This window comes from Sinocyclocheilus grahami, unplaced genomic scaffold (genome assembly GCF_001515645.1).
Source record: "Sinocyclocheilus grahami isolate Dianchi unplaced genomic scaffold, SAMN03320097.WGS_v1.1 scaffold462.1, whole genome shotgun sequence".
Classification (NCBI taxonomy): Eukaryota; Metazoa; Chordata; class Actinopteri; order Cypriniformes; family Cyprinidae; genus Sinocyclocheilus; species Sinocyclocheilus grahami.
This window is the reverse complement of record NW_015505641.1, coordinates 1,312,459-1,334,931: the sequence shown is the minus strand read 5'-3', so window position 1 is coordinate 1,334,931 and position 22,473 is coordinate 1,312,459. Positions and strand designations below refer to the sequence as shown.

The 22,473-nt window shown below is 35.3% G+C and overlaps 1 protein-coding gene and 1 pseudogene across 1 annotated transcript; both read left to right on the top strand.

Moving 5' to 3' along the window:
• Positions 1-80: 80 nt before the first annotated feature.
• Positions 81-2,967, top strand: LOC107552964 (cytochrome b5-like; annotated as a pseudogene).
• A 2,662-nt stretch (positions 2,968-5,629) lies between these two features.
• Positions 5,630-21,309, top strand: LOC107552963 (pre-mRNA-splicing factor ATP-dependent RNA helicase PRP16-like). Its single transcript, XM_016235024.1, has 17 exons — positions 5,630-5,785; positions 6,158-6,527; positions 8,031-8,242; positions 8,322-8,483; positions 10,172-10,334; positions 10,427-10,545; positions 11,484-11,563; positions 12,183-12,338; positions 12,419-12,580; positions 12,668-12,775; positions 12,874-12,995; positions 16,498-16,635; positions 16,750-16,969; positions 18,188-18,304; positions 19,185-19,413; positions 20,852-21,006; positions 21,145-21,309. The coding sequence occupies exons 2-17, from the start codon at positions 6,211-6,213 to the stop codon at positions 21,307-21,309; spliced, it is 2,625 nt and encodes an 874-aa protein (XP_016090510.1). The 5' UTR covers positions 5,630-5,785; positions 6,158-6,210.
• The last annotated feature ends 1,164 nt before the right edge of the window (positions 21,310-22,473 follow it).

The following is a 22,473-nucleotide window of genomic DNA, read 5'->3' as shown; positions in this document are numbered from 1 at the left end:
AAGTACCCCCCCATTTACTGAAATTAATAATTCAGTAACACATTAGCATGTTCACAGTTCTGTGACGTTGATCACATGGCATGCAGGTAAACAAAATATGATTTATTTTGATTTGATTTGAAATTTTTTTTTTTATATGGTTAATTGTTAGCTTTTCATTAAACTTACAAAACCCCTGCAGTTCCTTCACAAACCACAGTTTAGGAAACCTTTACGTAATGTAATAAAAAAAGAATTATATAAATCATATCAAGTAATTATAATAAATAATCATCACTAAAAGCTAGACATTATCTTTAAAATGTTTTACTAAGTAGTTCCCTTTAATTTGCAGCAAGAGAAACTGAAGTGACTTTATTGTGTCTCAGATGTGTTGAAGCTGGTTGGTCAGATTTCGGTTTGAGATCTCTAAACCAGAACATAACCTGCTATGGAGTAGGTTAGCCATGGAGCGTAATTTACTATGGTGATGATAAACGCCACAAAAAACCAAGCCACTTTCATGGCTCCTATAACCCAGTGTTGGTGCAAACTAACCTGAAACTTACCTTGCTAGCCAGAAAACCGGCATCATGGTATAGGCCTCTGGTAGAAAAACTACATTACCCATGATTCTGCAAACAAATCTCCACCATCAAAGAATCCCAACAAGCAAATTGCACATTCTTGCTCGCTCCTATGAAGCACTGTGAATGACGTGGGAATCTGTCTTACTACGCTTTTTAAATATATGCTATGCAGTAAACAAACTATATTCTCTCTATATGTATAATCATCGTCTTTAAATCACTATGCTTTTCCATCACTGTTAAGTTCATTGTCATACACAATACTTCATGGGATTGTAGTTCTGTCCCTCTTTAAAGCTGTTAAGTACCGTATTTACATATTTATTTTCTAATGAGTGGTTGTAATATTCTGATCCACTTCCTGGACCACGCCCGCGGTACACTGCATGTTTTTAAGGGTTAACTTCGTGACATACGAAAAAAAAAAAATTAAGATACAACCAGCACAGCAGGTACAATCAGTGTTTTTGTCAGACTGCCAACAACGCTTCATGTTGTGATCCCATTGTGTTTTTACAAAAAAAAAAAAAAAGTAGGTGGAATGTTTTTATTCCCCCCCCCCCTTTTTCAGTGTGTTCAAAGTTGTGTTACTCAATACCAGTAAGACTTCCAGTGATTCTGAGGTTTGTTCGGGTTAAGGAACAAACCTCAGAGTGTCACCTTTCAAAAGAGAGGTTCAAGAACAGCATGCAATTTACTTTGGGTATGCCTTTTTTTAGGCATTTTAAATTTTACAGGAATACTAAGGAATTATTTTAAAATCCCTATGGAAAAAAATGAATGGAGAGAAAAAAAACAAAAAACACTCCAGGAACCAAAAGTGCATTAATACACTATAAGAACCGGTTCTTGGATTCTAACCCTTCCATTAACATGTTTTGTACAAAAGGCTTACACCGAAATCTTGATGTTAGTTGCCAGAGTGTCAAACTTTCTCACCATTGTTTGTATCATAACCTTTGAATTGTAAAGAGAGATTAGAGGTTGAATATTGTGCAACAGATGTCATCATGTCACGCAGTGCCGGTGTCCAAAGGATATCATTTATAAACCTTTGTCTTCTTTTCTTTGACAGCATCCAGGAGGTGAAGAGGTTCTGCTAGAGCAAGCAGGTGCAGATGCAACAGAAAGCTTTGAGGATGTGGGTCATTCCACAGATGCCAGAGAGATGCTCCAGCAGTATTACATCGGCGAACTACATATGGTAGTGCTGCTTGCTTTTCTTAAAGGTTTATTGGTTTAAAGATGAGCCAAGAAAGTCTTTAGAAAGTGTTTTGTTCCAACTTGTACGTGACATTTTTGTGAAAATAATCGTCTAGCCTAGGACTGCAACTACTGTTATTTTGATAATCGATTATGTCTGATTTAAAAATCCAAATTTTATGTTTTGGTATTTTATAAAAAAAAAGTGATTCTACATCTCGCTCGGTATTGTCCAAACAGTGTGCAAATTGAAGTTTGTGATATTTAAAATGGAGTTTGAGACTCACTGCCAGGACGAGCCTTTATGCAAACCGGAAATACTGGAATGGATTTCTAACGTTCTAATGTCGAATTTAAGTTATGTGTGGAGCATGGGAAACTCATGCATGTCCCATACAAATTCATTCATTACTCAAAACAGCACATTCACTTCACAGGCAATGGTGGATTCGTAGTTAGCTACTTGTCCGTTTCAGGATGATCGAAAGAAAGAATCAAAAAAGGTACTTTTATTATTATTATTTTTTAAATACCATGACCTTTGTGACTGATGCGCAAACATATTGACTGTCATGTAAAAGTTGTTGCAGTTTGTTAATGTTTGCTCGCTTTATCACATTTCCATTCTAGGAAGTTTACATCACCACTTCCAAAGACTCCAGGTGAGAATTCAGAATATGTTCTGCATAAACTATGGTACTCATGCTTGTTTAGTTTTTTTTAAACCACTGTTTGTTATTTGCTCAGGTCATGGACCACCTGGTTGATTCCCGCCGTAGCTGCTGTACTCGTGGGCGTCATGTACCGTTACTACATGTTGGAGCACAAATCCTCCTGAACACTTTGTCACGATATATATTTCTCTTGTCTGGAGGCCTTGACTTGTTTGAGTGAGTGAGTCCGCAAGATCACTCTCTAAACTCCTGCTCATCCTCTCTTCTTTAGTTTCCACTCAACTAGCTATTTGGAAAAGGTCCAAAGCCCATTGGTTCATTTCAACTTTTTTTTTTTTCCTACTAGAATTCACAGTCCTGTCTAACCATTATCTAAGCATTATCTTGATCACGCTTTCTGTCATCGGATTGTCACACGTTTTTAGAAATGTACTTGGAAATGACTTCAACTCCTTTAAATTAATCTAGAGCAGGGATCCTCAAATCTGGCCCACGAGATCCACTTTCCTGCAGAGTTTAGCTCTAACCCTAATCAAACACACCTGAGCATGCTAATCAATGTCTTCAGGATCATTAGACAATCACAGATAGCTGAGTTTGATCAGGGTTGGAGCTAAACTCTGCAGCGCATTGGCCTTCCAGGGAAAGATTTGAGGAACCCTGATCTAGAGTGTAGTTGAAAAGATCAGGCCCTTCAGGACAGGTCCGACTTTTGCTAATGGATTTTAATTCTCTGATCATTTTGACAAATCACACGTCCACAGTCTTCACATAGCTGCTGATTGATGTTTGTCAGTGAATTGCCTTGGGTTATTACCCAAGGATGTTGACCAAATGATTCAAGTGGAGTTGAAAGATACAGTACATCTCCAAGAGAAGAGCGTGGAGTCGTGCTATTATAAAGACATTGCTGTTTTAAATGCAACATGGTGTAAAGGGATGGTTCGCCCAAATATGAAAATTGTCATTTACTGACCCTCGTGTCATTCCAAACCTGTACGACTTTCTTTCTTCTGTGAAAAACACAAAATAATGATATTTTAAAGAATGTTGGTAACCATGACCAAGTTTTGGTCACCATTGACTTCCATTGTATGGAGACGGGAAAAAAAAAATTGATGTTCCACAGAAGAAAGTAAGTCAAACGGATATGAGGGTGAGTAAACGATGGCAGAATTTCATTTCTGGGTGAACTATCCCTATAAGGAGAACTCGAAAATATTGTCATTTTTATTTTATTTTTTTCCAAATGTCATATCACTTTTGCACGGATGTGCAATTGCTGAAACGTAGCATAGAGTTACAGTCATACAGTGCTTTGTTACATTTTACACTCCTTTCTTACAATGAAGATTTCTATAGTGTGCTACCTGTATCTGCCAACTTGAAATCGACTCCATTATTCAGCCTTTTTGTAATGCATTTGAGAGATCTTTAAATGTTGATTTTTTTTAACAATTTATTTCATTGTCGGTAAGAACATTAGTTTTGGGAAGTGTGTGATACATGAACCGTTGTACAGCTTGTAGAGTACCTGTTCATTACTCTTATGCATATGCTTCTCTAATGAATTGTTCTTAGCATTTCAAGCACTTGCATGTATATTCTAGCTTCTCTTGGAATTAGGTCAGGTCATGAAAAATCATTATATGCAAGTGTTGCCCTTAACGTTCAAAAGTATAAGTAAACCAAAATGTCTACTTTTGTTTGCTTCTTTTCTGTACTTGTTGTTAAATCTTGCATTTCTTTTCCAAACAATATTGCATTTAAATAGTTTTTAATGAAACGCATTGAGTGAGTCATTATTATGCATTTATGTAGTCATATATTTGAATAATCCGCATGCATCATTACTATTGGATGATACAAACCATTTCTCTTCGTAGATCTTTTTTTTTTTCTCTGAGTTTTATTCCGAGTGTCATATTTGTGTTTGCCTTTTAAAATCATTTGACATTCCTGCCCCAAGAAATGTGCAAATTAATTATTTTCCTGCCAGGCCGAGTCAATGTGTTCAGCTATGTCTAACGATTGATGTTCATGTTTGTGTGCATATGTATAGTTATTGATGACATTGTCATGTTTTTTTTCATTGGCTCACATATTAATGTCATCATAATTTAATTATAGTGGGAAAAGAACAAGTGTGTTCGTCTATAGATCCCTATCTGCTCTTTCAGTTCAACAACAGGAAAAATCAGAGTTCAAGGCCTTTATTATTGCTCAGTCATATATTTAATTACAAATTCTAATTTATCTATCAGATTAGGATTATTTGTGGCATGTCATCGTGAATATGACTGATTTACTGAATCGGTGTGTGTTTGTTAAAGGTTTCAATAAATGTTTAAAAATGCAAATTTATTTGTGCAGTATGTAATCATTCTTTGTATATGGTATTTTAGACTGGACAAAATCAGGGAGATGCATAGGTAGTATTAGTGCTAAAGTGTTTTTGGATGGTATAACAATATGTGACAGTGCATGTGTTACTGGTTATTTCTGTATATTTTAAATTTGACTTAATTTAAAATCATTTTGTGCTTAAAAAAATGAAGTACGCTTTTGAACGCCATGAGTTATGGCACTACATGATTACAATAAACATGATTAAAATGATTTAGCTTTGTCTTCACTCTGTGTGGTTACAAGATTGTCGCAAGCAGCTTCGCAAAAAATAATTACTAAATATGATTCACTGTAAATATGCCAGTAACTGAACCGGAGCCTTTGCACGGCATAGAAATACAATAATTTGTATGATTCTGTGCTTTCACACACTTTCAAGAAAAGAGATTGAAATAAATAAATGAATGAAATTAAAATAAATAATGAAGTATGCTGGGAAACTATTCATGTGAGAAAGAAATGTTTTGAAGTTGTTAAGTCTGACTCATTGAAGTGAATCGGTTCTTTCGGACGAGTCGTTTCAATTGAATCACCAATTCGCTAGTCATCACGCAAAAATGTTTCCAGGCGTCCACGAGCAGCGCTTGTTTAACATGCTGTTATCAACACGTTTTCAATGAGCTTCGCGAATATAAAAACGCAATGAACTGCGACATTTCGCCGGTTCGTACAATAATTTACGAACGCTTGAATGAATCGTTTGAAACAGCCGGTTCCCAATAGTGATTAATTCAGGAATCGGATGTGACGTTACTAAGCTGTGAATGCTGGGATTGTAATGGCGGCCTACTGTACACACAGTTGACGTTTACCGCTATGCTATTTCATTGAGTGTTGTTATTATATCATACATTACATAAGTTTCATCATACCGTGTAGAACAGGTTTGAGGAACTTATATGACTGGCATCTGAGAACATCGTTCGAAAGGTAAACCCGTTTTGTTTTCTCTTGTGAATGAGGAGTTTCTCACAGTACTGCTGTAAGTTACAATAGCAAACATAAAGAGCTTCATCGTGTAACGTTACATCAGTCAGCCGTTTAACCATCAGCAGGAACTATCAGTATTATAAATGACCTTTTGCAGTGGCATGTGGCAAAACTTGCCGCTTGAATTGTTCAGGGGCCATTTTAGACACATTTATATGACAAGTTAACACTTAAACGTACATTTTCCAGTTTTTGACTTATCCTAAATCACATGAAATCATATTAATGTCATGTTTTATCAGCATGTGTTTACCTAGATCATAAAGACTGTGTTTTTGACCCACATTAGTAACTTTTGGCAACCTCTTTTAGATCCTTTACCAGAAATCCATCAGCTGAGTGCTGTGGACAAGACCTCAGCAGAGATGGAAGATGATTCCTCCCTGCATCGACTGGAAGGGAGTGACCCCAGTGTTCAGGTCGGGGGGCTGATAGTGAAGAAGAAGAGTGCTTCAACAGAACAGCATGTGTTCAGAGCTCCCGCTCCACGAACCTCGCTCCTGGGCCTCGATCTGCTGGCCGCACAGAAACGCAAGGAGCGCGAGGGCAAGGAAAGTCTGGATGATCAACCCAAGAAATCCAAGGTGTCGTCCTACAAGGACTGGGAGGAGGGACAAAGTGATTCGGGGTCTGATGATGAAAATCAAGAAGATGGCGATAGCAGGAATGGGAAAAAGGAAAGGTGGGTTGTTCATCAAGAAAATAATTTGCATTACAGAGACATCAAGTTTTTCTTTTTTTAAGAATAGTGAGTCTCGTTCACTAAAATGTGTATACTTAAATGTATTCTATATCTATGAAAAATTGCAACACGCACACAAAAATCACATAATGTGGGTGGCCTTATAACAGTGTTAAAGGGGTCATAGGATGTTGCCTAAACAGAACATTGTTTTGTGTATTTGGTGTAATGAAATGTTTATAAGGTTCAAAAAACACATTATTTTCCACATACTGTACATTATTGTTTCTCCTCTATGCCCCGCCTTTCTGAAACGCGTCGATTTTTACAAAGCTCATCGGTCTGAAAAGCGAGGTGTGCTGTGATTGGTCAGCTATCCAGAGCGTTGTGATTGGTCGAATACCTCAAGCGTGTGATGGAAATATTACGCCCCTCACCATACTGTGATGCCCTGTCCGGCCGGAGCGATGATTCAAAAACATGACATTGTTTACATGTTGTTTCAGTTGTTTTTACATTTTTGTTCCATAAATTTAAAGTTATTAAAAAGTTATTGGTTAAGCATAATTAGTTTGTACACAGATTGTATGCCCAAAATTAAATTAATTTCTTCACATACAGTGAAAGAGTAACAAAAGATTCATTATAGCAGCTCAATCTGCGGGGTTTTACTGTCTAACAGTGCAGAAAACAAAACTAAAATGAATTATAAAAAAAATAAATCAGCTTTTTGCTGAAATAAACGGAATAATTTTAACTGAATAAACTAAAACAAAAAGTATGTAGACATTAAAAAAAAAGGTACTAAAAAATAAATAAATAAAAAGAAAATAAAAATGTAAATATTAATCCAAAATTTTAACAAAAACTATAAAGGTTCTTGCACTTGAGTCCAAAATTCTTGTAAAATGTTTTTGCACATTAAAAAGTGAATACGACCTCACATTGTGTCAATGCTACGGATGCAAAAAACACAGAAAATTGAACCCGATCCGACAAAAGCTTTGGAGGCAGTGTGTAAACATGATTGACACAACGTGAGGTTGTATTTAATTTTTAACGTGCAAACATTTCGGAAGAGAATTTTGGACTCGGTGTGCAAAGACGTTAAAAGTGTATCAATGTTACTGAATTTTGAGGATGTGACGAAAGGCTGAAAAGAAAAAGTTGTGCTGAAAGCCCTTATATGGAGATGGTTTTGGCGTGTTTTATGCAAACGAATAACATCAGCTTCATTAACATTAGAACAGAATTAAAAACAAATCCACACAATTATTAGTGAATGAGATCCAGTGAGTTACTTCCCAAATTCTATATTTATTTTTTTCTTCTTTCTTCTTTTTCTTATTGTTGTAATTATATTTTCTAATGTATTTTAAACTATTATTTAGTTTATAATCTTTTCTCATCATTTTTTTCATCCAGAAAATTCCTAATACCTCTCATCTTAAGCATATAAATAAATGCTATGCAGTCATGAGTTTGTGTTACGTGCTTCTACAGGAAGTACCGTGTCACTGGCTCAGAAACCCCCTCAAACCCAGGAGGGGTTAGTGAGGAGTTCAAGCAGAAGCATCAACAGAGGGAGAAGGACAGACGTGAGCATGGGGTTTATGCGTCCTCCAAAGAAGACAAGAGCAGAGACAAAGACCGATCCAGAGACAGGGACAGAGACCACGATCGCTACCGTGACCGAGACAGAAGGAGAGACCGAGGTAAATCAGGTGCTCTCGGCCTGAGAGATCCCACCACAGAATTTCTGACTCTGATCTTGGTTTTATGGGCTTTGTGCAGATGAACGGGAAAGCAGCCGCGGCCGTGGCTCCAGCAGCAGTCGCTCTGAGCGCGGTGATGGCAGCGTGAGGAGTGAACGCTCGCAGAGGGACGGCTCATCCGACCGCATGAGTCGCGGTACTCGCCGCGATGAGCCCGAATCACCCCACAACAGATCCAAAGGTCAGTCACACGTTCCCAGATGTGTTCAGGACACACTACCCTGATCAGTTTTAGCACTACTGAATGTCAGTTTTGTTACTTTTGTTATTGATTCCTGGGATTAACCCAAGTAGAACATTTCCTGTTGCATATTATGCATGCATTCCTAACTTGAACTATAACCCAATGTGGGAACTAGAGGGAAATAATAAGTTGAGAAGAATGTTGTTGAAGCCCCCAAATCCGACCCTAGCTGCACCCTAACTAGGGCTGCATAAGTAATTGAAATAAATCTGAAATCGCAATATGGCTTAGTGCAATAATCAAATCGAAAGACTGTGCTGTACTTCGATAGTTTACATGAGCTGCCTGAGTGAAGCGTGACAGTTTTACACGTGAACAGCTTATGACCCAGAATCTTCAGAGTTTCGGAGCGACTCCACACAAACTTTGCTGTTTGAGTTTGGGTTTATCAACAAAAGAGAAACTTTAAGGGTTTTCTGTGGTTTTCCATCAAAATAAAAGTTGGATAGTTTTAAGACATGCATAAATATTAGTATTGTAGTTTTGCAGTTGTAATGTAAAATAAAATAATTATTATTATTGTATTATTTTTCTTGAATACTCATTTTTAAAAATTAACTAATTTTTTTCTTACATACTTTACAGTGGAATGTTCTAATATTATTATTTCTTATTTTGTTGTTATTTAATCAAATTAAATAATTTGGATATGTTTATTTTGTAATAATAATAATAATTATTATTTTTATGTAATAATTTCTCTAAATTGTCTATTATTATTATTATTATTTAGCCAGATTAATATAGTTTTAAGACATGCATAAATATTACTATTGTAGTTTTGCAGTTGTAATGTAAAATAAAATAATAATTATTATTATTGTATTATTTTTCTTGAATACTCATTAAAAAAAAATTAACTTTTTTTTTTTTTTTTAAATATTTTACAGTGGAATGTTCCAATATTATTATTTCTTATTTTGTTGTTATTGCATACAATTTTTATAATTTTTATATGTTTATTTTGTAATAATAATAATAATACTTATTTTTATGTAATACTTTCTCTAAATTGTCTTATTATGATTATATATTATAATATTTTTTTTAATTTTTTTTTTAGCTGGATTAATATAGTTTTAAGACATGCATAAATATTAGTATTGTAGTTTTGCAGTTGTAATGTAAAATAAAATTATTATTATTGTATAAATTTTCTTGAATACTCATTTTTAAAAAATTAACTATTTTTTTCTTATTTACTTTACAGTGGAATGTTACAATGTTGTTATTCCTTTTGTTGTTATTTAATAAAATGTAAATATTTTTGATATGTTTATTTTGTAATAATAATAATAATAATAATTATTATTATTATTATTATTAATATTATTATTTAGCCAGATCAATATATAATCACAAATATTTGACCAAATTGTGTAACCCTACACACAAAAGATCTAATCTGGATTTTTAAATCGCATTTTATTAATAAAAATAAAATAAAATCTCATTTAGCTATATTTTTTTCTCCCTAAATTGTGCGACCCTAACTATAAAACTAAACCTAAAATCTGATTGGTGTTCCATAATTTGCAATGCTGTTCCGAGATCTACAAGTGTGTTAGGCAGCTTGTTCTGTTTGGGTTCATCATGGGTCAGGTGTGTTTCATATGTCCACACAGATCTGGCCACTCCATCACGCTCCAGCTGGGATGAGGATGACAGTGGATATTCCAGCTCACGCCACTCTCACTGGGAGAGCCCGTCTCCTGCCCCGTCACACCGGGAGTACGACCGCTCCGAGCGCAGCCATCGCTCAGTCCGTGACAGTGAGAGGAGAGACAGGTGTGAATCACTTCATCAGAGCCTCAGTGATTACCGTTGGATTGAAGGTTATTTGTGCTGATGTGGTTTGTGTTGTCACTTTTGTTGTTCAGGTCAAGTAAACCTCAATATCCAGCAGAAACTCCTCTACCAACCCCATCATATAAGTACAACGAGTGGGCCAATGACAGGAAGCACCTTGGCTCCACCCCACGCCTGTCCCGAGGAAAAGGTAAAGACACCACTTACAAGTTCCTTTGGTGGAGAATGTTTTAATTTTTTATTTTTTATTTTATTTGTGTGTGTGTGTGTGTGTGTACTTAACTCAATTTTTTTAATTTTTAATATATTTTAAACCTTGTTTTTTATGACTGTTTTTGTTTGTTATGTCATATATAAAATCAAAAGTGAGTTACTTTCCAAAGTCTAGATGTTTTTTTTTTCTATAATTTTTTTTGTCTATTTATTTCATTTTTGTTATTAAAATTTGTCCTAATGTATTTTTTATTTATTTTAGGATATTTTTTCAATATTTTAACCCAGAGTCCTAATATCTCACATCTTAAATATCAAGAACACATATTAAACAAGTGATTAAGGAACATGATTAACATGAAAATACATACATATCATGTATGCACTACTGTTCATATTTGGAGTCAGTAAATTATTTTTTAAGAAATTGAAACGTTTATTCAGCAAAAGTACAGTAAATTGATCAAACGATATGAAGACAATTGATAAATTGTCAAAAGTGACAGTAAAGACATTTATAATGTTAAAAGAAATATTTCTTCTTTTTTCTTTATTCATCAAAAGAAAAATAATACACTTTCCACACCAAGCAGAATATTTTCAACTAATAAGAAGAAATGTTTATTAAGCATCGGATCAGCATATTAGATTGATTTCTGATCATGTGACACTGAAGGCTGGAGTAAAGGGTGCTGATCATTTTAAAATGTAATAAACTAAAAAACAGTTAATTTAGCTGTAGTGATATTTCACAATATTACTGTTTTTGACTATTTCAGGTCAAATAAACACAGCCTTGGTGAACCGAATCTTCTTTCAAAACCAAAAATCATACTGACCTTACTGAATCTTTTTGTATGGTAGTGTATGTCCAGCAACTTTAGTGTTGTATTTATATTGACTCTTGTTTTGTAGGTGATAAGAGGGAGGATAGAGAGGACGGCATCCTATTTACTAATGAAGAAGAGAAGGAACAGTGGGAGGAAGATCAGCGGGTGAGTGCTTAAACTTCATATAGTCATTTTCCTCTTTAAACGCTCTGTTTATGTTCTTAGGATTCTGAATATGTGTTCCTGGTCTTAATGTGCATAACTCGTTAGCACATATTAATTCAAAGAAAACTTTTTTTTTTGCTGCAAGATGTAAACAGTTTTATCTCTATATATAAAGTTGGATATATATTATATAATATATATATATATATATATATATATAGCAGATTTCAAGTTCCTGATTTTTATATTATATACTGTATATTATCACCTAGCCCTTTACATAAAGTTGGATATATAAGTATGTGCATGTTTTATCCGTATACATACTTGTGTAGGGTCACATACACTGTGTTCCATATCTCAGCTGCTCGATTGCTTGTAAAGTCGCAATATGTGAAATATATTATCTCCCAGCTTTAATCTGCTAAATGCATAAAGATATTATAAACATTAAGATCGAGATTTTCTGTAAATCTGCTTTGAAACAATGTTTTGTGAAAGTCAATTTGATGACTAATAAATGTTACCAATATCCTTTTTCATTCATAAACCCATCAAATTATTAAAACCATAACAAGTTGTTATTTTAGTGAGTACTAACTGCGTTATGTCCATACAGCAAGCTGATCGAGACTGGTACATGATGGATGAAGGTTTTGATGAGTTCCACAACCCCTTGACATCCAGTTCAGAAGAATATGTGAAGAAGAGGGAGCAGATCCTACAGAAGCAGACCCAGAAACGCATCTCAGCGCAGAAACGGCAAATCAATGAGGTACCGATGCACATCCTCACCCATCTGCACCTTAAAGCCCTCATCACGTCTGTCGTTCTTACACATGCGTTTCTCTTCAGGATAACGAACGCTGGGAGACCAACCGCATGCTCACCAGTGGAGTGGTTCAGCGTTTGGAGGTGGATGAGGACTTCGAGGAAGACAATGCAACCAGAGTGCATCTGCTTGTCCATAACCTCGTGCCACCCTTCCTGGACGGGAGGATAGTCTTCACGAAGCAGGTACAGACGTCTCTAAGCATGAGTGTGCTTATTTGTGAGTCACCAAACTTGTGAGTCTTTAATTGATGATTTTGCATTTGATTCCAGCCTGAGCCGGTCATTCCAGTGAAAGACGCGACCTCAGACATGGCCATCATCTCCCGCAAGGGCAGTCAGCTGGTCCGACGACACCGAGAGCAGAAAGAAAGAAAGAAGGTGCACATCTGGTTTTCATGTTTCATTTACACTCCGCTTACTTCAGGGCAGTAGTGCAGATGTAATTGTTGTTGTGTTTGGTTCTCTTCACCTGACAGGCACAACACAAACACTGGGAGCTCGCTGGCACCAAACTGGGAGACATCATGGGAATCAAGAAAACCGAGGAGGATGGATCAGATGGAAAAACTGTTGGAGAAGATGGAAATGTGGACTACAGGTAGAAATAATGTCACTCATATCATATCATTTTCTGATTCCATCTATTTTTAAATACCGTATTGACCCGAATATAAGACGATGGTTTTTTCTTGGAAATACATCTGAAAAAACGCGGTCGTCTTATATTCAGGGTCTAGACTTTGACATGTCAATAATACACCCACAACAATAGGTGGCGCCAAATGTGCATAAAACGAGTGTGCCATGAAATACGTAATGTAATGCGTGTTGTAAAGATCGCGAGTAAAATCAAAAGAAAAAGAAATCCTTACAGATGCATGAGTCGTGACCGTCACGTTAGCCAGATGGGACCAAACTCTCTTTGTGATTTTAAAACGTAAGACTGTACCCAGATTTGAAGACTACAGTAAGATTTAACTTCTACTGTTAATAAGATTTTGGTAGGCTACTATTAGATGGATAGACTAAATGTCCTAATTCAGATGGGCTACCTGTTTTTAAAAAAAACTATTTTTTTTATGGTATATCAAAAAGTGTTTTAAATGTGGTTGTTGGTACATTTTACCAGTTTTTACCATACTTTCAAAACAAAAATTAAAATAGGAAAAATATGCAATATGAAAATAATTGAAGACAAAATGTGTTTTACTGAGAAAAAACAAGATTTCTTTTTTAAAAAGCCTTTTTCCAAAAGGTACATCTGGAAAAAGGGGGGTCGTCTTATAATCAGGGTCGTCTTATATTCGGGCCAATACGGTAGTACAAAATATTACAAAATTATTTCACAGTATGTCTCTTATGGGACAAACGTTTAGATTCATTCCCTCTTGTAGACACACTTGGTCATGATCTACATGATGCATGGCAAAGTGTCATTACTACTGTTCAGTTTGGGGTCAGTAAGATATTTTGTGAAATAAATTAATGCTTTTATTTAGCAAGGATGCCGTAAATTGATCAAAAGTGACAGTAAAGACATTTATAATGTTGCAAAACATTTCTATTTCAAATAAATGCTGTTCCTTTTGAACTTTCTATTCTTTAAAGAATCCTGAAAAATAAAATGTATCATGATTTCCACAAAAATATTAAGCAGCACAACTGTTTTCAACATTGATAATAATCAGAAATGTTTCTTGATCAGCAAATCAGCATATTAGAATGATTTCTGAAGGATCATGTGACACTGAAGACTGGAGGAATGATGCTGAAAATTCACAAGAATAAATGACCTTTTTAAAATATATTACTGTAGAAAACAGTTTGAAATTGTAGTAAAATTTCACAAAATCACAGGTTTTACTGATCAATTAAATTTTTTTTATGGCTTATACTTTAGGAGACTTCTGGCAAAAAACATTTGAAAAATATTTTAACTCTTTCACCGCCAGCATTTTTAAAGAAAGTTGCCAGCCACCGCCAGCGATTTTGATGATTTTCACTAAAATTTGATGGCCTCCAGAATATTTTGCTGTATGAATATCTGAATATGCAATACACCAAAATAAAGATCAGAGCCTCTACTTTTAAACAAAAGTTTTAGTCTAGCTTAAAAGCATTCTTTGTTTATCAACACTTGAATATAGGTAGGTTTCATAAAAATGCATAATGTTGAGCAAAAAGGTGAGAAAATCACATTTTTATCAAAAACTACATCTGGGTAATATTCAGTACGATTATCAAAGCAGAAATCCAGTAAATCGCTTCTATCAACACCTCCAAAGCTTGCACAGACATATACCAGTTTCTTGATCAGCAAATCAGCATATTAGAATGATTTCTGAAGGATCATGTGACACTGAAGACTGGAGTAATGATGCTGAAAATTCACAAGAATAAATGACCTTTTTAAAATATATTACTGTAGAAAACAGTTTGAAATTGTAGTAATATTTCACAAAATCACAGGTTTTACTGATCAATTAAATTTTTTTTATGGCTTATACTTTAGGAGACTTCTGGCAAAAAACATTTGAAAAATATTTTAACTCTTTCACCGCCAGCATTTTTAAAGAAAGTTGCCAGCCACCGCCAGCGATTTTGATGATTTTCACTAAAATTTGATGGCCTCCAGAATATTTTGCTGTATGAATATCTGAATATGCAATACACCAAAATAAAGATCAGAGCCTCTACTTTTAAACAAAAGTTTTAGTCTAGCTTAAAAGCATTCTTTGTTTATCAACACTTGAATATAGGTAGGTTTCATAAAAATGCATAATGTTGAGCAAAAAGGTGAGAAAATCACATTTTTATCAAAAACTACATCTGGGTAATATTCAGTACGATTATCAAAGCAGAAATCCAGTAAATCGCTTCTATCAACACCTCCAAAGCTTGCACAGACATATACCACTTCCTGGATCAACATTTTTTTCTCCTTAACATTACACAGTTTTCATTTATATGCTGTCTATTGCTGAAGATTGCATTATTTTTCATATGCATCTGTTTACATAAGAGATCGCTCGTTTCTCCGTCCTGTGCACGTGTTTTTGTTCGGGAGGTTTTGTACTCGTTCAGAAGATGTGTAATAGCACCCCCTAGTGTATAACAGTGAAAACACGAAAAGCCGTAAAAGCGGGGAAGCGTTGTCTTCTAAAAGACGAGATAACTCGTCAATGAGTTATCTCGTCTCGAAATGGGGAGAGAGTTAAACGGTAGTGTAGGGATATTTTATATATTTGATATCAAGCATGTAGTTTTCCCAGCTCCGCTTGGCATATTTTAGCATGTTTAAATTCATTCCACAGAATGCTGCAGTTCTTTCCTACAAAATCAGCTCTTAATTTGAAAAATCTTCTCTGGTGATTCTTCATGGGCCTCTTTCTTATCTTAGTTTTAGTCTAGCTTAAAAGCATTCTTTGTTTATCAACACTTGAATATAGGTAGGTTTCATAAAAATGCATAATGTTGAGCAAAAAGGTGAGAAAATCACATTTTTATCAAAAACTACATCTGGGTAATATTCAGTACGATTATCAAAGCAGAAATCCAGTAAATCGCTTCTATCAACACCTCCAAAGCTTGCACAGACATATACCACTTCCTGGATCAACATTTTTTTCTCCTTAACATTACACAGTTTTCATTTATATGCTGTCTATTGCTGAAGATTGCATTATTTTTCATATGCATCTGTTTACATAAGAGATCGCTCGTTTCTCCGTCCTGTGCACGTGTTTTTGTTCGGGAGGTTTTGTACTCGTTCAGAAGATGTGTAATAGCACCCCCTAGTGTATAACAGTGAAAACATGAAAAGCCGTAAAAGCGGGGAAGCGTTGTCTTCTAAAAGACGAGATAACTCGTCAATGAGTTATCTCGTCTCGAAATGGGGAGAGAGTTAAACGGTAGTGTAGGGATATTTTATATATTAGATATCAAGCATGTAGTTTTCCCAGCTCCGCTTGGCATATTTTAGCATGTTTAAATTCATTCCACAGAATGCTGCAGTTCTTTCCTACAAAATCAGCTCTTAATTTGAAAAATCTTCTCTGGTGATTCTTCATGGGCCTCTTTCTTATCTTTCATGTTTTCAGAGCGGAGCAGAAGTTTGCTGACCACATGAAGGAGAAGAATGAAGCGAGCAGTGAGTTTGCCAAGAAGAAGACTCTATTACAGCAGAGGCAGTATCTGCCCATCTTTGCTGTTCGCCAGCAGCTGCTCAACATCATCAGGTCCTGATGACACTTACATATGCTTCGTTAAATACAAACTCTGCCACTAAATTTGTGAGCTCATGTGTCTGCTCACCTGGTATGCTGATGTGTTCTTTGTGTTTTCTCTGGCAGGGATAACAATATTGTGATTGTGGTGGGGGAAACGGGCAGTGGTAAGACGACTCAGCTGACGCAGTATCTACATGAGGATGGTTACACCAGCTATGGCATGGTGGGCTGCACACAGCCCCGCAGAGTGGCAGCCATGAGCGTAGCCAAGAGAGTCAGCGAAGAAATGAACAGTAACCTGGGAGAAGAGGTTGGTGCCCAACATCTTATGAACCTGAACCAATTATCTCTACATTTATTTGACAAAATATATTGATGTTATGGAGACATACTACCACCTAGTGAATGTGCATATTATTTTACCCAGAAGGCAATACTGAGAGGATGATGCAGTGGAATAATGTAAATCAGGGTTATTATCATGAGATAAAACCATTAAAAAAATCTGTTATTTATCTGTTATTTGTTATATAAACCAAAATAAAAATTATATATATAAAATAAAAAATATATATATTTTAAAATAAAATAAATACAAATTATATATACATTTTCTTTTAGTTTAAGTTGTAAAGTAACTAAAAATAAAACTAAAATTAATAAAAACTATGTAGATATATTTTTAAAAAATTACCTAAAATAACACTGATGTAAATATAAATAAACTGTTTAGAAAGGATAAGTTGCTATTATATGTTAATAAAGTAATGGCATTGTTGCTTTCTAGATTCATGAATTAACCAAAGAAGTATTTATTGTAATATATTTAAATTGTGTAATTTTAGAATTTTATATATAAATTGTAAAATATTCTATGTATATACTATGTATATGTTGATTTCTGAAGGACCATGTGACGCTGAAGACTGGAATAATGGAGTCACAAGAATAACATATATTTTAAAAATAATACAAGTAGAAAAAACTTATTTTAAACTGTAATAATATTTCAAAATATTACTGTTTTTGCTGTAATTTTATTCAAATAAATATTGTTTCTTGAGCACCAAATCAGCATATTAAGACGTTTTCTGAAGGATCATGTGTCACTGAAAACTGGAGTAATGATGCTGAAAATTCAGCTTTGCCATGACGGAAATAAATTAATATTTTTTTTAATGTATTTTATACAAAATTTATTCCTGTGATGGCAAAGCTGAATTTTCAGCATCTTTACCCCAGTCTTCAGTGTCACATGATCCTTCAGAAATCATTCTGATATGCTGATTTGGTGCCAAAGAAACATTTCTTATTATCAATGTTTAGTTTTTGCTGCTTTAATTTTTCATGAGGCGTCTTTTTCAGGATACTTTGATGAATAGAAAGTTCAAAAGAAAGGCATTTGATAAATGCATTTACTGTCACCTTTTATCAGTTTGATGCATTCTTGCTGAATTAAAGTATTAATTTTCTTTTCATATATATATATATATGTACTGTATGTGTCTGTGTATAGATAGATAGTAGTTTGTGATCACAAGTGATGTTTGTGCTGCTGCAGGTGACGTCAGATCAGATTGTGGAGCGACTAGAGGATCTAGAGAACGCTCCGGCCCTAGCAGTGCTGCCCATCTACTCCCAGCTGCCCTCTGACCTGCAGGCCAAGATCTTCCAGAAGGTAAACCTCTGTTACTGTTGGATACTCTTAAGATCCTGATCATGAGACAAAAAGCATTAGAGGTTTGTGAGGGGACGGGACGGGACGATGATCTTGAGAGGATTTCACGCAGTTTAATTTTTGTTTGCACCTCTGAGAATGTGAGACAAAGGCTCCTGTGGGCTTTTTGACTGTGACCTTTCTCAAATCTGCACAGACGCGGAGATGCGGTGACACGCTGTCTCGCTGTTGTGCGGTCACACAAAGGAAACTCACACAAGGGGGTTGATTTGCCTCCCTGTGAGTGTCTCTGGCTGCTCGTGAAAGTGTGTGGCCCATGACAGATTAGTTACATATATCCTTTAACAAACATCTGTGCATCAAGAATAAATTCTGTTCAGCCAGGTGCTTTTTGCGTGTTGAATCCATAACTCAAAAGCTCTGACTGTGATGATTAATCGATTTGATAGCCCTATTTTGAAGTTGCTTTTATTTTTTGATTTTCAGTTTTTGTTTTAATTTAAATAGTCTTTGTCATATTTATTAGGCTTTTTTGTCATAGTTCTATGTACAGTAGCTTTAATTTATTTTTATATCCATTTTAGTAATTTTAGTACTTCATATTATTTAATTTGTTAGTTGCTACATATGAAAATAATATTTATTTGTTTATTTGGAATAATAAAGATTTGTGAATGTTTTTGTAAGAAGTCTCTTATGCTCGCCAATACAGTAAAAACTAATATTGAGATTATATTGAGAATTACACATTTAAACCGCTCTCTACAATGTGTAAGCACCCTAACAAGAAATGTATCACTCGCCACTGTATCACATTGTGTCTGGCTTGGACATGTAATGTTTACAGAAAATCAATTGACCTTTTTTTTTTTTTTTTACCTTTGTGTCGGTTCACTTCAGGTTATACACTCAGAGTGCCTTCAAGAATGAAATGCTCACCACCACTATCCCAGAGATCCAGCGCACTAACCTGGCCAATGTTGTGCTTCTGCTCAAGTCACTGGGAGTTCAAGATCTCCTGCTCTTCCACTTCATGGACCCGCCGCCTGAAGACAACATGCTGAACTCCATGTACCAGCTGTGGATCTTGGGAGCGCTTGACAACACAGGTGAGACCACCAGCCTCAGACACTGCCCTGAGAAAGAGAATCAGCGTAAGACCATTTAAATCTTTGATTTTTTTTAAATTTTATTTTGGGTGTCATTTAAAGTTAAATAGAATCTTTCAAGTCAACAAGAAAATCAAAATGGTTAATTCTTAGTTTTTATGGAATATTGGAGTATTTGTTATAAATAATTTATCCATGCATGTAATTTTTAATCAAAAGCATTAACCGTAATGGCCAGACAAGTTTCAGTGCTTCCCTTCCATCAACCTGTCACTCACATGATTGACCATTTTGCAACGCCCACTTTCTATGATCCAATCAGTTCCCAATGGACAAGATTAAGTCCTAGCCCTACATGTTTTTATTTCTCGTTCGATGAGACTTTCACTCATTTATACAGCACAATAGGGGAAAATTGTTCACTTGACATTTCATGCTAACTTTAATGTTTTTATTTTTTTTCAGTAATTTTCACATGCTTTTCGTATAGTTTGTGTTATTGGGTAATTATTGTAGTTTACTGTATTATTTCAATGTGTATTGTCAGCAACAATGTCTAATATTCTGCTCTGAAATTTTCACATTGTGTGTTAGCTAAAACTTAAACCACAAATGAACATGTTCATTGTTTGAAATAAAAATAAACATTATCTGAAATAAAATCAAATATAAAAACATTAAACTTATATCAGTTGCCAAGGCAACATTTCTCATTTTCTTTAGTTTGTTGTAGTACTAAAATAACGAAAACTAAATATAGACATTAAAAAATAATAAAAATGACAAAAACAGCCTTTAATTAAAATGTAAAAAATGAAATATACAAATATCTTATCTAATCCAAATGTTAGGAAAAAATATAATAGTATATCAGTGATAGTAAAATAACACTTGACTCTGATATATTCACTAGACAGTGTTTAAAGATAACTGATGGTAGTGACATTATTTTTATTTCGGGAGAAATCTCTTTTGAGTTACACTCAAGTGTATCTTCTAGTTGGGTAGATTGAAGCTTGTTAAGCGCTGCAGTGAAGTATTAAGGTCTTACTCAAAGTTCAGCTTTAGCAACTGAAGTAAAACTGTCTGTGTGACCAGAGAGGGATCTCAATCTCATTTCCTGCAGATCTCTCGGGGTTTGTGAGGATTTGATTATGTGGTGCACTTTTCCCTCTAGCTCTCGTCTCGTGCTAACAGCAGATTATTTCTGATTAAGGCTTACCTGCCCAAATATCTGCTCTGCTTTTCACGGCGCTCTCTCACTAATCTTCTTAGTCTGTCATGTAATCTTTGAAATCTGAGCTTCTGAAAAAGTTTGATCAGAATCTCAAAGTGGAATCATTTTCCCACCATCGGCACTTTTGAAAGAGGAGCTTTCTAATCCCTTTTGACTTTTTCCCCTGTATTTGAGGATGGTTTCTTCTCGTCTCTGTCTCAGGCGCTCTGACGCCCACCGGGCGGCTCATGGTGGAGTTTCCTCTGGATCCGGCTCTGTCTAAAATGCTGATCGTGTCATGTGACATGGGCTGCAGTGCCGACATTCTCATCATCGTCTCGATGTTGTCTGTGCCATCAATCTTCTACCGACCAAAGGTACCAAGTATACATTGGTGAAGTATGTTTCCCTTGTACCTCACACACCAGAAAGCTGAGTGTGTGTGACCTGTAAAAGTGCTGTACATCCGGGTGCTGCTGTTTTCTAATTGTTCAAAACTGCTGTTACTCATCTAGGGTCGAGAGGAGGAGAGTGACCAGGTGAGAGAGAAGTTCTCGGTGCCTGAGAGTGATCACCTGACCTACCTCAACGTTTACCTGCAGTGGAAGAACAACAATTATTCCAGCATCTGGTGTAACGATCACTTCATCCACACCAAAGCTATGAGAAAGGTACGTTAACTTGAGGCGTCACTCTTAATCAAATTCATTTATTACAGGGGGGAAATATCATTCTGAAGTCCACTGAACTCCCCCTGAAGTCCACAGAGACTGGTAGCCAAAATTGTTTAGCATTAAAAACTCTCGACGTCTCTGACCATTACAGCTAAATGTGCATTTTTTTTACTGCTGTACCATTTAAAGGGGTCATATGATGTTGCTAAAAAGAACATTATTTTGTGTATTTGGTGTAATGAAATGTGTTTATCCTGAAAAAATGTCTACTCTACACTGCTCAAAACTCACGTTTGAATCGTCAGTGGCAAATCCTTTAAATATGAAAACGTACTTACAGTCTGTGAGTCAGAACAGCCGGCATTGTAGTCTACTCTCCCAGGATCAGGAAACAGTCCTCCATAAAATGCGCTGCACACATCTGAATATTTGGGTTGAACTGTTCTGGAACAGTGTTGTAAATACAATTTAACCACTGATTTCTAGTCGTGTCGTCTTTTGGAAGGCCAAACACAGTAGTTTCGCTTTCACAACGAAACACACAACGTCACACACGGCCGTGTTAGAACGAGCCGTTTTAGGTAGGCGTGGTTGACTCTTTAATTTTATAAAGAATATCTCTTTGGATTTGAGACTTTAGTCTTTGCAACTTTACAGATCTTCTTTATGCACCAAGAGCTTGTAACACTCCAAAGAGAAAGGAAAAATTGAAATCGCATCATATGACCACTTTAAGACTTCTACATAAATATCCTCTTCACGTGGGGAAGTGAGTAGTAATATAACTTGCGTCTGTCCCATCCTAAAATCACAACCTTAAAGGATGAGGTTGCCAGTTTTCAACAAGCTTTGTATGTGGGTGTTAAAGTTTCCTTGCCACAGTCTTTTTTTTCTATATTCATGTAATATTGATTTAAAAAAAGTTTTTGGCTTTCTACTGCATAGACAGACAAGTTTTATTAAAAGACCAACTTGTCAGTGGAGAATTATTCCTAATCCAGCTGCTCGATGTTGGGATCCTTCAGACCTGTTATTTTATTATTATTTATATACTATTAAAGTTTTTGTGAATATATTCAATGGTCTTATTTTTATTTATCTTTTAATTTTCATTAATATTTTTGTATAATATTTATTCAATTAATTAATTTATTTATTTATTTCCTGTTA